This window comes from Balaenoptera physalus (assembly GCF_965194825.1).
Source record: "Balaenoptera physalus genome assembly, chromosome: 13".
NCBI lineage: Eukaryota > Metazoa > Chordata > Mammalia > Artiodactyla > Balaenopteridae > Balaenoptera > Balaenoptera physalus.
The window spans coordinates 20,997,388-21,010,945 of NC_138892.1; the positions used below are offsets into that span (position 1 = coordinate 20,997,388).

Sequence of the window (13,558 nt, forward strand, 5' to 3'; positions counted from 1 at the left end):
TGTAACCTGGTCAAATGGTCTTCTCTATAAGAAAACCCTAGAATGCAAGAGTGGTAAGTTAGCTAAAAATTACAATAATTCAAATATAATTCAACCTCCTCATGGAACAAATGAAGAGACCATGGGCCAGTGGAGTGGGGCGTTTCTAAGTTCAGTTAGTGGAAATGCTAGTTTCACAAATAGAACAGGTACTTTCTGGAGGTGAACTAATTTTTGACATTTTAACTTGAGAAGTCCTTTCTTAGTGGAAAGTGAAGAGGCGCGAGAGACAAGGAACTCAGGTTCTAGCTCAGCTCAACCACCAACTCACTCTAACATTTCTCTAAACCTCTATTTAAATTTTTACCATAAAACAAGGCAACAAGAGCTGCCCTTCCTGCCTCCGAAGGTTGTTATGTGGTCCAATAATATAATCAAGTTCAACTGAGAGCAAAAAGTCAAAAGAGCGATTATGTTATTACTGCAGCTGCTATTACTAATTTGGAAGCTCTCTTTTTATAAAATACAGGGCTTTAGCAAGATATGAAAACCACAGAGAAGGCCTGGAGTTACTCTGGGGTTTCACAGCTGCATCTCCTCAGACTCCCTCACGCCCACCACCCACTTGCCTGCACAGAAACTTCTGTCCACCTACCACTGCTCAGACACTGCCCTTACCGTGGGCAAGGGATGGGCATGGGGAGGATGCAGTCATCACTGAAACCCTTTTTTGGGGGGCAATGCCAACTAATAACCACATGATATGCTTTGGGGACATCTGTCTTTAACATTCAGAAACACCTGTGTGTGAACCGTTGTGTCAAAATGTTTGCTTCTGTTACACAAAAAGGATCACTCCAAAAAGGTTTCATGGCTGTCTGTAATAGGGTCTCAGACCAAAGCCTCTAGTTTCCTTAATGAAAAAGGCTTAAAAATTCTACACCATCCTCTCCATCCTCCTGGTGTTTAAAATCAAGAGAAGAAACACCCTAAGCCAAATAAGAAGTATATTTTTGGAAGGACTTGCCATTGGGGGATACTTGGAACTGTCCTTCAAGCTTAATTGGCCATTGTTTCTCATAGAAGACTTTTTCGGAAAATCTCTCTAACAGTAGTTTCACCCTGGCTACTGTGTGAGGTCCTAGAGGATATGGGCTATGAAATTTATCTTTGTGTTCTCTGTGTTGTGCTGCGACTGGTACAGAGTAGGGGCTCAGGAGCATGAAAATGACAGTAATCTCTCACCAGTCATGAGAATTACGTCCCTGAAAACCCATGTATATAAAGTGAAGTCTGGGTTAAATTACCCAAAGTCTAATGGGGGAAACAGAGTTAAGGGTAATCACAGTTACATTTCTAAAAGTCCTTAGAGATGACAAAGACCATGTAGTAAATAAGGAGACTATAAAAATTTATACATCTTAAGCAACAATAAGTACAATACTATTAATTTCTATTTATCATCCTTTAGTTCCTAGAGACTTTGCAAAATGGCTTCCTCCCACTCTCTAAGGATTAGCTATAACATTTTTTGTTGCAGAGACTATATATTTCAGAGACATTTTCCCCCTGGGTCTGGCGCCTCATGCAAATTTTCAATGCCTCTTTAATTTTATGACTTGGGGTCCCTCAGCTATTCCTCTAAATTCACGCTGAGTGACTTTTGATTCAAGTACTCATGCAATTAGAATAAAAAGACAGAAATAAATCTACGCTGGGGGAGAGATATCACAATGCAAATAGGCCCTCCCCAACTACCCACTGAACAAATTAAATTTATTCTGAACAAATATCATATCAACAAACTCAATTAATCACTATCCCCAGAAGCTGATTTAATAACACGGAATTGACAGAGAAGGAGAAAAGGCAGGACAATACCTCGTGCAGAGGAAATGCAGCTTCATAGGAGCCATTAGTAAGCAAACGATTCAGACCTATAACAATAAAAAAGTCCAATGTGAATCAATACTGAGTTTAAATCCTCACAATGTAAGACTAATGTAAGGGTGGTAGTTTTTGGAGAAAACAATCTACGTTTTCAAAAGTGGTTCAAAACTACTTGGGGACAACAGTTTAGAAAGTTTTGCTATCTGCTAGGAAACTGGAATCAAGGACTAGAAAATCAGGTTTTCAAACAGAAACAAAACAGTGAAGCACACCTAGCATGGTGCTTGGCATAGAGAAGCATGTGTGCTGAGAGAAGTGGATGAATTAATCATACCAAAAAGATGATTTTCCACCAGGAGCTCTCCCATTTTCATCCAGAAGCTTTAATATGGACAAACGTAACTCCTCTGCATTAGACTAGTGGGATGACTTTGGAAAGTCCTCTTGTCCTCAGGCCTCAATTTTCTCATCCATAAAATGGGAGAGGGGTATTGGATTTGTGGATTTGCAATGTTTTATTGGTTAGATATAAGCCACAGTTTCCACCCACACTTAAGGGGAAGGGACTCCACATTGGGGAGTCACCCTAGGGTGTGTCCACCACAGGTTTATGAAGTTTTTTCAAAGAACCAGCTTTTGGTTTCATTGATTTTCTCTATTTTTTTCTGTTTTCCATTTCATTGATTTCTTCTCTGATTTTTATTATTTCCTTTCATCTACCTACTCTAGATTACTTTAGATTTAATTTCCTTTCCCCCCACTAGTTTCTTAAGGTGGAAGGAGAGGTCATTAATTTGGGACATTTCTTTTCCTGTATAGGCATATAGTGCTATAAATTTCTCCCTAAGTACTGCACACTTTTTGATATACTGTGTTTTCATTGAATATAGCAACTTTCTGATTTCCCTTTTGACTTCTTTCACCTATGAGTTATTTAAAAATATATTATTTAGTTTTAAATATTTGTAAATTTTCCAGAGATGGTCTTACTGATGTCTAATTTAATTCCATTGTGGTCAAAGAATTATTAAGTCTTGTTTTATGTCCCCAGGTATGGTCTCTTGGTAATGTTCTGCGTGCACTTAAAAAACCGGGTATTCTACTGTTGGTGGTAAAGTGGTCTAAAAGATCAATTAAGTTAATTGCACTGTAATGTTTGTTCAGTTCTTCTAACCCCTACTGATTTTCTGTCTACTTGTTCTATTAATTATTGAAAAACGGGTATTGAAACCTGAGTATAATTATGGACTTGCCTATTTCTCTCAGCAGTTCTTGCTTCATGTAGTTTGAAGCTCTGTTATTAAGCGTATAAACATTTAGGATTGTTATGTCCTCCAGATGAACTGACTCCTCCTCACTGTAAGGCGGCCGTCTTTATCCCTGGTAATAGTCTTTGCTCTGAAATCTATTTTGTCTGATATCAATATAGCCACTTCAGCTTTCTTATGGTTAGTGTGCTATATATATATTTTTGATCCTTTTACTTTTAACCTATTTGTGTCTTTAAAGAGTGTTTTTTTGCAGGCAGCAAAAAAATTAGGTCTTGCGTTTTAAATTTAATGTCAACTTCTGAATTTTGGACTGGGATTTTCAGACCATAATGCTTTGTGAATTATGAGGTGTTCAATCTCATTGGAAGTCCTTTTGGATTGCTCTTTCTCTGGCCTTGGGTAGTTTCCTGATGTGTGTACTAATCGGTACTCTGCTAAATACTTGAGGTGGCCCTCTGCAGATCTTCAGGGTTCTCTGGGAAGCTCTCTGCTTTCTGGTACGTTGTCCTGTGAACTCTGGCTGCCTTGGTCTCCCTGGACTCTCGGCAACATCTTTTCAACTCAGGGAGTCTACCAGGTGCTGCCTGGATTCTTTTTCCCTGTGTTGCTGTCTAGAAACCATCTCACTGTAGTAAGCTGGGGCAATTGTAGGGCTCACCTCATTTGTTTTCTGTCCTCAGGCTTCCCTGTTCTTGACTGCCCAATGTTCAGTGTCTTGAAAATAGTTGTCTCATACATTTTTGTTTTTCCTTTTTTGATTGTTTCAGGTGGGAGAGCAAATCTTGTGCCTATTACTCCATCTTGGCCGGAAGTGGAAGTATAATGTTTTGATCTTTAAAGTTTCTTTCAGATCAAGAATAATACTACTTCCTAAAATGTACTTCAAAGAAGATGACTGGAAGATGTCTCTCAAGTGGCTTATAGATGAGTACTCTCCATGCTTTAGATCCTAATTAGAGTCCAGAGGCTTAGCCTAACTGGAAAATGGAACATGCACTGATTCATTTTTTATTGATGGAGGGTCAATTAATGTTTAGGTATTTTTAATCATGGTAACATGATTAAATGTATTTTAAGATGCTTTGACATTAACACTAAATGTCTAAGAAAAGCATCTGAAATACAAATATCCATAGGGCTTTGTATTTTGTCTAGCACACAGGAGGCCCTCAATAAATACCTTTGTAATGAATGAATAAATGATTATGTAGAAAGCTTTGATTTTCTGGAGCCTCTATCAAGAATTCTACATATATCATCAATAACTTTCAAATATCCCAGAATAATAGAAAAAATAAGATTCATGGGGACCTAATAAGAGACTTCTCATGATGAGCTTTGTAAATTTATGATAATTTATCACAGACCTGAAAAGTAAGAAAGTAGTTAATATTTAAAATCTATCACCTTACTAACTTCCCCTTTGAGCACCAGTTTTGAAAATATGACTTCATCTCAAGATTTATTTTATGCACTTATATTGTTAAATAAATCTTTGTTGATCTATTAATTACTCTATTTTGAAAATGGATTTCACTAGGTTTGATTTTCAGAGTTGTAATAAACTCAGAGTGAAACTGAAAAACTTACATAGTGGTAACCTTTGCTCCACTGAAATACCCTTATAAATCATGTTTCCAAACAGTATTTTTGTATTATTTCTAATCAATGTTGGCTCATGCAAGATGCCACTTTCAGAAAGAGTTTCAGGCAGAAAATAACACAGGATAAACATTAATTCTATCAATAAATTAAATTTTCTTCTAACATGTTATTTCTTTTATTTATGAAACCAAAGATGATAATGAAACATTGGGTCAACAGAGCATTTATAGTTCTACTCTGTATTTTTCAGCATAATGTCTGATCTTGGGTTAGTAATTTATTCTGAGATCGGTCATTTCTAACCAGATATTTTTTCAGTTCGTCATTACTGATTTTCAAATCACTGGGGTTCTTGAAGAGAATTCTCCTTCTTTCATCAAATGAGAGAAACTTTTACAACGATCATTTCTTACTAGTAACAATACTACACTTCTCGTGTTTTTTCAAAACATTTAAAAATTATTGTCTTTGCCCCTTTTCTGTCTCCATCTTGACTAGTTGTAAAAATAGCCCACATTTTGAGATGCAAAAGTTAAGCACAATAATTGCTATATGGCCTCACTGTACACAGTCTTTGATTGTGTAAGAATGCTGATGGTTAGACATTGATCATGTTTAAAAGATTTTCAATTCAGTTCAACAAGCACTCCTCCTATATGCCAGATACTGTGCTAGGCAATGATGGTACAAAGGTGAATAAGGCAACTTATTTAAAATTGAGGAGCTTATTATCTAGATTAGCAGTTTTTAGCTGCAGATTTTCAACACCCTAGTATGTTATAAGGAGTTGTGAGGTGTGCTGGTATTATACTACCAATATTAGTGAAGGGACTGCTTTTAAAAATTATTTACATGTTATGAAATAATCCAGAATAGCTACTGCCATAATCATTTCACTTCCACTTGTTTTCTAGCATGTTCCTGATATGATGTTAACCAAGAAAAGTATGATAAAAGTATGTATAGCACATCCTAAGTTTGTTAAAAAAAATCACGTGGACAAATGGGGTATAAAGATGAAAAGAGTAATTAATGTGATACTTAAGTTATTTGGTACACAAAAATGTCAACAGTGGTTCTCTTTAGTTGGTAGAATTTTCATAATGCCATTGAAAGTAAATAATTCAGTGTAATGAAAGAAGAGTTGTACATGATTGTCAAATAGACACTGCAAAAATAATTGCCATTGGAATTCAGAAGAGGAAATCCTTGGAGCTAGAATGGCCATGGAGGACATTACTGGGGTGGGGTGGGGTGGGGGAATGTGTCCCAAGGATGGGTGACTGCTGCAGAGAATATGAGAACGTGCTAACCTACAACCCCATCGAAGTCAAGAAAGCCCTAAATCAGGTTCAACTTCATACCCACCTACATTGACTCACTGAACATATGATTCCAGGTGTATTCAGATCTGGACTAGGTATCTGTTTCTCCCTATAGTATTTTAATTTATGCAGTTTGGGATCAAAGTAGTTTTTTGCAGCTTCGGCATACTAGTGACTCACACTTGCATTCAACAACCTCCCAAGTCTATCCCTCTTCATGATGTGTTGAGCAACATTTCTCCCACACGGTATCAGGGTAGCTGTTTCGCTGAGTTTGAGCGCAGCACTTCACATTTACAAACTATTAAATGCCATCTTTTGGATGTGGCCGAGATTGCCAGATCACTGAGATCTATTAGGATCTGACTCCAATGACTAACATAATGCACCCTTCCAGCCTCCACCCCACCTGAAAGCCTGACGAGAAGACTGTTTAGGCTCTGTGCCAGTTATCAATTTATTGCCCCTTAGCTCCAAATACAGGTTCACTGCCTGCTTTGCAATAATGGAGCTGGACCTTGTAAATATTTCTCCTTTGCCAGGTGGTACAACGTTAAGCTTTGTCAGCAGAAGGCACTGGAGGGACAATGGGGGAGGAAGGAGTTTGTCCTCCTGGTACTAGCATGCCCCTCCCAGTAGGCTTCTGCAGCTCATAGCTTCTGTGGGATCCAGCACCTGCAGTGCATGGGGGCCAGCAGCCCTGGCACCTCCTTAAGGGCGGGTGTCCCCCTGAACAGCTTCACAGAGTAATAACGCTGGTGCAACACCTCCCAATGAATGGCTTCCTTGGAACCCCTCCAGGCAGCTTCTCCCAGTACTTGAGATGGCAGGTTCGCAGAGAGTCCTACTGGCACAGAACCCCCAGCAAACTGCTCTGCCACCTAGTGAACCACAGCTGCACCCTTTCCAACAAGGTCTACGTCTCAGCTTTGTTGTGGGGAGTCTTTGTAGGGGTGGTGGCGGCTCCTAATATTTGCTATTCTTCTATTTTTAGAGTTCTTCTTACCCTTTACTAGCCAATCCTCCATTAACTCCAAGCCTCTGTCACAGTTAGTTATTTATATTAACTTTCCCTGTTCAAATTCTGTGTGGCTTTTGTGTCCTGATGAGACCCTGACTGATATAGGTCATTCTTCAAAGTATTGATAAAAATCTCACTGGGACAGAGATACCCAAAACAAAGCCACCCAAATCCTCCTGATATATAGTAATCTGTTTAATAAGGAAGGCTATTTGGTCATATATTATGGAAGGACTCTCAAACAAATGCCCCAAATATAATGCGTGGAGGTTATTTACTGGGGGAGGCGATTATTCGGAGGATTTACTTATGTGTGACAGCCCTGCTCTGCCCTTGCTGCTCCCTGTGCCTGGAACACCTGCTTCTCCATCTTCCCACACTGGCTCCCTCTTGTCATTCAGGTTTCAGTGCAGATTCAGCTTCTCAGAAAAGCTTTCCCTGACCACTCCATCCATCTCGGCTTGAACTCACACCCACCCTGTAGCAGTCTATCTCGGAAACATCATCCATTTCCATTTCTTCATGTTATGTATTGTATTTAATTCTTTACTGTCTGTTTTCAACTCCTTGAACCTATGCGTATCTCCCCAACACCTCACCCAGTACCTGGCACATAATGGGCGCTCCTTACATATTTGTTGAACTGAGAGCACTTCTCCATGATCTTAGATAAAGGAGATGCCATGTTGTTTTTTTAAAAAGCGATCTAAGGATTCTATTAAGATTTTACACTTCTCAGTTATCCATCAAGGGAGTACGCAGTTAGAGGCTTTATGAATGATGAGCATTTCTAGAACTGATATCAACTTAATAAAACCAAAGGAAAGAGTCTGTAGTCCCCCAAATCAGAGGTAGCTTGTTATACTAATATACTACTTACCAATTTTGTTTTTTCCTTCTTCATACTTTAGTCTTTGTAAAATATGATGTACAATTCTACTTCTCGTGGCATTGTTGAAGAAAGTGTCTTTGTTGTGTATGATGAAGCTGCACACACAGATTGAAAGCACAAGTTGAGGATTAATTGGAGGCAAGGGAGCTAATCTTTGATATAATTTGGTGTGACTTAGATAGAGGTGTCTTCCATCTGTCACAGAGAGGGTATGTCTGGAACAGCATGAGAGCCCCCAGAGATCACACCAGAGGCAAGAGGCTTACAAATCTCAGCAGTTTGGTTCTCAGCCTCCTGAGAACATTCACACCATTATGTCAGGAAAGAGCTGGAGCTAAATGAAATTAAGTAACTTTCAACTAATACCGAGGCTAAGCCTCATATCTTGTTTTTTTTTTTTTCTCAGTAAGGTCATTAGATAAATTCAACTAAAAATTCATTTTGTTTTTATCTCCTTTTGTCATCTACCTCATCCCCTCCCATGTCATTTTCAGGAATTTTAATATCTGAAACTGGTTTGGGTGAAAGACACAAGAGTTAGGTAATGAGCTCTGGCCTGGCTCAGGGGTGAGGTCAGAGGCGAGTCTCTAGAAATCGCCTCTCTTCGTTCCTTTCCCGCGTTCCTCCTCTCCTGGAAGGGGCCCCCCTCTCTTCTACAGCATGTACTTAAGATTGCTGCTCTCTCAGCCAAGGGCCCACCCAGCCTCTGCAGTTTCTCACAGGACTCATACACACACACACACCCCCCACAACACTGAGTTCCCAGTAGGTGTTCCTACCCTACTGAGAGGTTTTCCAGGTAACAGATAGAGCTTCCAGGACCGTACAATGCAGCATGAAGTGGCCAAGTCTTCCCCCCTCAAGAACGTGTTAAATGGTAGAATATTAGAGATACTGGGAAAGTATAATTGCTTCATAAATTATAAAGTTTATTAACTCAGCAGACTTTTATTTGGTACTTTTGCATGAATTGGACACCATGCAAGGCTTATCAATGGTAGCAGCCATCGCCCTCAAAATCCAACTCAAAAGTCACCTTCCTCAGCAAGTCTCGCCACCCCTCCAACTGCACTTCTGCCACCCAAAGAGTTCAGTACTCTCTCCTCTTTCTCTATTAAAATTTCTTTTCCCAAGAAGATGAATTCTTAGGTGTTGCTCAAATCATTCGGAGATAAAACTGGCCTGGAGAAAGGGCTGTCCAAGCATGGGGTTTGGCTTGGGAATAGAAATGGGAATGTGAGTTTGGGGTAAAGGAGAAAAAGGCCAGAGAATATGAAGACAAAATGTAAATCACATGGACCGATTTCTTGGAGAAGGACTTTCCTCTCATTTCTACTTCTCTTGTATTCTGTTATATTGTTCTCAGAAAAAAGTAATTTGACTTGGTGGAGGAGAGATAAATGCTATGTGGGTAAATGAGAAAGCTGCAGCATTTATCTTACATCTTCTCTAGGGTTTTCTGAAAACATTTTATGGCATCAAAGAGGAAGAGGGGAAAACTAAGAGTTACATCAAATGCGGTTCCTTTTATTTTATCCTCTTCTGCTTTTTCACCTTGAGACAGACCACTACACTTTAATACCAATAAAGATGTCATAAAGAAGTAGACAACAAATAAAAAAGCCCATTTTTGACTCACAATTTCAGATAACTGAAAGCTGATAAGCATGACCACGCTTGACAAGACAATTCTGGGCTAAAAGCGCATGTCCCCCCCCTCCATTAAATGGTTTTCCACTTCCTTCTTTTTTTGATAGCACCCCATTACATTTTGGGAGCTCATGTAACAGTTCTCTATAATAAGCACCACAGGCGAACTTCATAATTTTGTTTTCCTCTTCTTTACATCTAGGTTGTACCTGGATCCTGGAGATTCTACAGTGAGAACAAATATATAGAACATGTGCTGCCAGGCACTATTCTAAGCTCCAGATATGGTAACTCATTCCATGCTTATAATAAGCCGGGAGGTCAGTACTGTATAGCCCCATGTTACGGGTGAAGAACCAGAGAGGTTAAGTGATGCACCCAAGTCACTCAGTAAGGGTCAGAGCCAGGATCTGAACTCAGGCAGTCTGGCTCCAGAGGCTGTCATCTTATCCATGCCACTCACTTGCCTCCCTGGGGCAGAAACTTCTGACTCCTGGAGGTTGGCTCTCCTGGGGATCAGCCCAAGAGCTGCTCTGCTGGGAATGCTCTCCTTGTTTCTACTTATCCTTAGAGCCTCAGCTCAGGTCACATCTCCCTGCGGGGGTCTTCCCGGATTCCCCCACGCGCACCCTGAAGAGTAATGTGGTGCTACGAAAAGAGAAGGGAGCAGAAAACCATTTCATGAAGGAGAGAGATGAAATTTTAGCTTCAGCATCACGCCCACTTTCCCTTAAGACTTTGAAGTGAGACAGACCTCAGCCTGAACCCCAGCTTTGCCACTTACTGTGTGGTGTTGGGACTGTCCCTCAACTTCCCTGGGTCTTGGTTTCCTCATCTGTGAAATGGGATAGCACTGTAATCATTTTCATAGGGTTTCTGCAGAATTAGGTGAGATGAGGAGCACTGCTGAGCCTGAGTCTGGCATTTAATCAGCTCTCAGGGTTAGCTGTCACCATTGCTGTTGTTTCTATAACATTATATAGAACCTGTCTGCCTACATGACTGTCTTCTCTGTAAGAGCTTCTTCAGAGCAGGGACCGACCATGTGCATCTCTATTTCCAGTACTGGTACGGGGTTTGGCATATGATAAGCCCTTAAAGTTGGCTCAAATGAGAACAAATGAGATCTTCTGGAGAACCCCAGCTAAAGTGGGGGCCTATGAGACTAACTCTCATCTCATTATACCTTGGACTCTATTTCTGCTTCCTGGAAATCTTTCTACCCACTCCATCGTTCCAGCTACCATATGAACTATTCTCTCCACGTTACTTGTCTAAGGATCTTCTTGTAGGGTGTGGAGCAATCTCATTTTCTCTGTCACTCCTTCAAACTGGAGGGCTAAGAGAAAGAACAGTGATGACTTCCTACATCACGGTTCTCAAGCTTTTCTTAGCCACTTACAAAACAACCCTCTTCAAATGAAATCACACACAAACACCATGTAAGTGGAGCTGTTTTGGGAAATGGAAGACTTGGTGTTCAGTCTCTGAGGTATGAGGGTTCCACCCAGGCTTAGAAACTCAGCTCCGCTTTCACACACTGCTGCTGGGCAGCAAACAAGTACAAATTGTATGAGGGCATCTTGACCAGGTCTATCAAAATTATTCATATAGCCTCATCACATCTCCTCTGATCTAGCAATTCCTCTCTGGAAATTTATTCTACAAGTATGCTCACCCATGTGCAAAGTGACAGATGTACAAGAATGTTCATTGTGGCATGGGTTATAATAGCAAACCTCTGGAAATGACCTAAATAATTCACCAGCGGAGGAGAGGATAAACAAATAATGGTACAACTCTACAACAGAACACTGCAGCTGTAAAGAGATTAAGGATGCTCAGCGTAGATATAAAAAATCTCCAAGATACTACAGGGCAAAAATAAGGTTCAAAACAGTCATACAGCTATTTGTGTCCAAGAGGAAAACATATACATGTAAAGGAGTACATAGATATATGTGTTGACATGTATGTTTGCTGGTGCATGCATAGAATGACTATGGAAGGACATATAAACATCTGGAAAGACTGCTTGCCTCTGGGAAGGACTAGGTGACTGGGAAGGTAGGAAGGAAACATCACTGTACACACTTAAGACATTTTTATCATAAGTAAGTACTACCTATAAAAAACCCTGAAATATTAGAAAAAAGAAAATTTAAAGGGAAAATGCAATTTCTGTTCTAGGTCATTCTTACTTTCACCCGCAGTGGTGAGGAGGGGAATAAACTGCTGAATTGGTGGAGGATCAACTATATGATTAAGGCTCTAAACATCTATCTCCTTATCCTACCGCTTGGAGGAATTCTGTAACATGCCCAAAGTCATACAACCAGCAGGTGTTGAGAAAGGGTTAAAAAACCAAATGCCGGGCTTCCCTGGTGGCGCAGTGGTTGAGAATCCACCTGCCAATGCAGGGGACACGGGTTCGAGCCCTGGTCCAGGAAGATCCCACATGCCGCGGAGCAACCAAGCCCGTGCACCGCAGCTAATGAGCCTGCGCTCTAGAGCCTGCGAGCCACAACAACGGAGCCCACATGCCACAACTACTGAAGCCCACGCGCCTAGAGCCCGTGCTCCGCAACAAGAGAAGCCACCACAATGAGAAGCCTGCGCACCACAGCGAAGAGTAGCCCCCCACTCACCACAACTAGAGAAAGCCCGCATGCAGCAACAAAGACCCAACACAGCCAAAAATAAATAAATAAATAATTAATTAATTAAAAAAAAATCCCCAAATGCCTTGCTCCAAATCTTCCCATTCTTTTGTAAAAGGAACTGCTGAAAGGTCTGCCTGTGTGCATGTGTGTGAAGGGGGCTTTCTGAATGCTTCCACCTTGCCCTATGAGGAAGGCCCTGCTCACTAAGTAATGGGCAGACCTGAGCCTGAAGCTCCCGCTGACCCCCTCCAGGACCTCTACCCTCCTGCCTTCCCTGGAGGAGAACAGCTCTTGGTTTTTACCTGGGAAGGCTCTGACCTCCTTTACTCGAGGAGGGATGAAGTAGAAAAGGAAAACGCTGTGAAACTGAGGTTTAACTCCAGACCTCCCGGGGCTGTGGTTATTTGCTCTTTACTGATATGTTCTCCTGTGGCCAACTGTCCACAGCAATGTTGTAGAGTATCACAATATGCTGATTGTTTAGCAGGCAAGCATTCTGTTTGCTCTGTGCAAAGCACTGCGTGTGAGGGTGTTACACATGGAGGTGGGTGGAGGGAGGGAAGGGACGTGGATGTTATGTACGCATGTATTTTGATTAGGGGACTGCAAAAGTGGAAAGAACCCAGCTCCTTTCTTATATGTTCCTACTCGATAAAATGAGAAACACGCCAGCATTCAAGGGTGTGAACTGGGGAAAGGTGCTTGTTAGAGCCGGGTATAAAATCAGCTTATGAAGCGTGCCACTTTTAAAGCAGATAACACCTCATTTCTTTTTCCTAAACTTTCCTCTTAGGCCACAGCTATGAGGATAAGACTACACTGTCTTCACAATTACTTTAGTTTGAATTAGCTAGAGTCCAGTACCATTGGATAAAAATTTCTAAGATAATGAAAATGTTCTATATCTGTGCTATCCAATATGGTAGCCACTGGTCATATGTATCTATTAAGCACCTGAACTGTGGCTAGTGTAATTGAGAACGTGAATTTTTACTTTAATTCAAACTGATTAAAATTTAAACAGCCACATGTGGCTGGGAGCTAACTGATATTGACAGTGCAGATAAACAATTGCCTAAACTGTGGACGACACTTCGAGTATGCAGGCAGAGCCTAATGATGGGGTCCTTATCTTGCATCCCCCTTTGACTACAGAAACTGGAGCAGGAAACTGGGCGAGGGGTGAGCGTGCCCTCCAGGTCCATATACAGGTTGCCTGGAGACCTGAATTCAAGTCCTGCTCTTCTACTTTAGCTGTGTGG

The 13,558-nt window shown here is 40.9% G+C and overlaps 1 protein-coding gene across 7 annotated transcripts in view; it reads right to left on the bottom strand.

Moving 5' to 3' along the window:
* The window catches only part of ANO4 (anoctamin 4), a 458,290-nt gene that overhangs the window by 105,986 nt on the left and 338,746 nt on the right, over positions 1–13,558 (bottom strand). For all 7 annotated transcript variants that reach the window (XM_082419367.1, XM_082419366.1, XM_082419364.1 and 4 more), the window contains 2 exons: positions 7,972–8,078; positions 1,861–1,916 (listed from right to left, as the gene is read on the bottom strand). In XM_082419367.1, the coding sequence (XP_082275493.1) occupies positions 1,861–1,916; positions 7,972–8,078 (163 nt within the window). The remainder of the gene's footprint in view (positions 1–1,860; positions 1,917–7,971; positions 8,079–13,558) is intronic.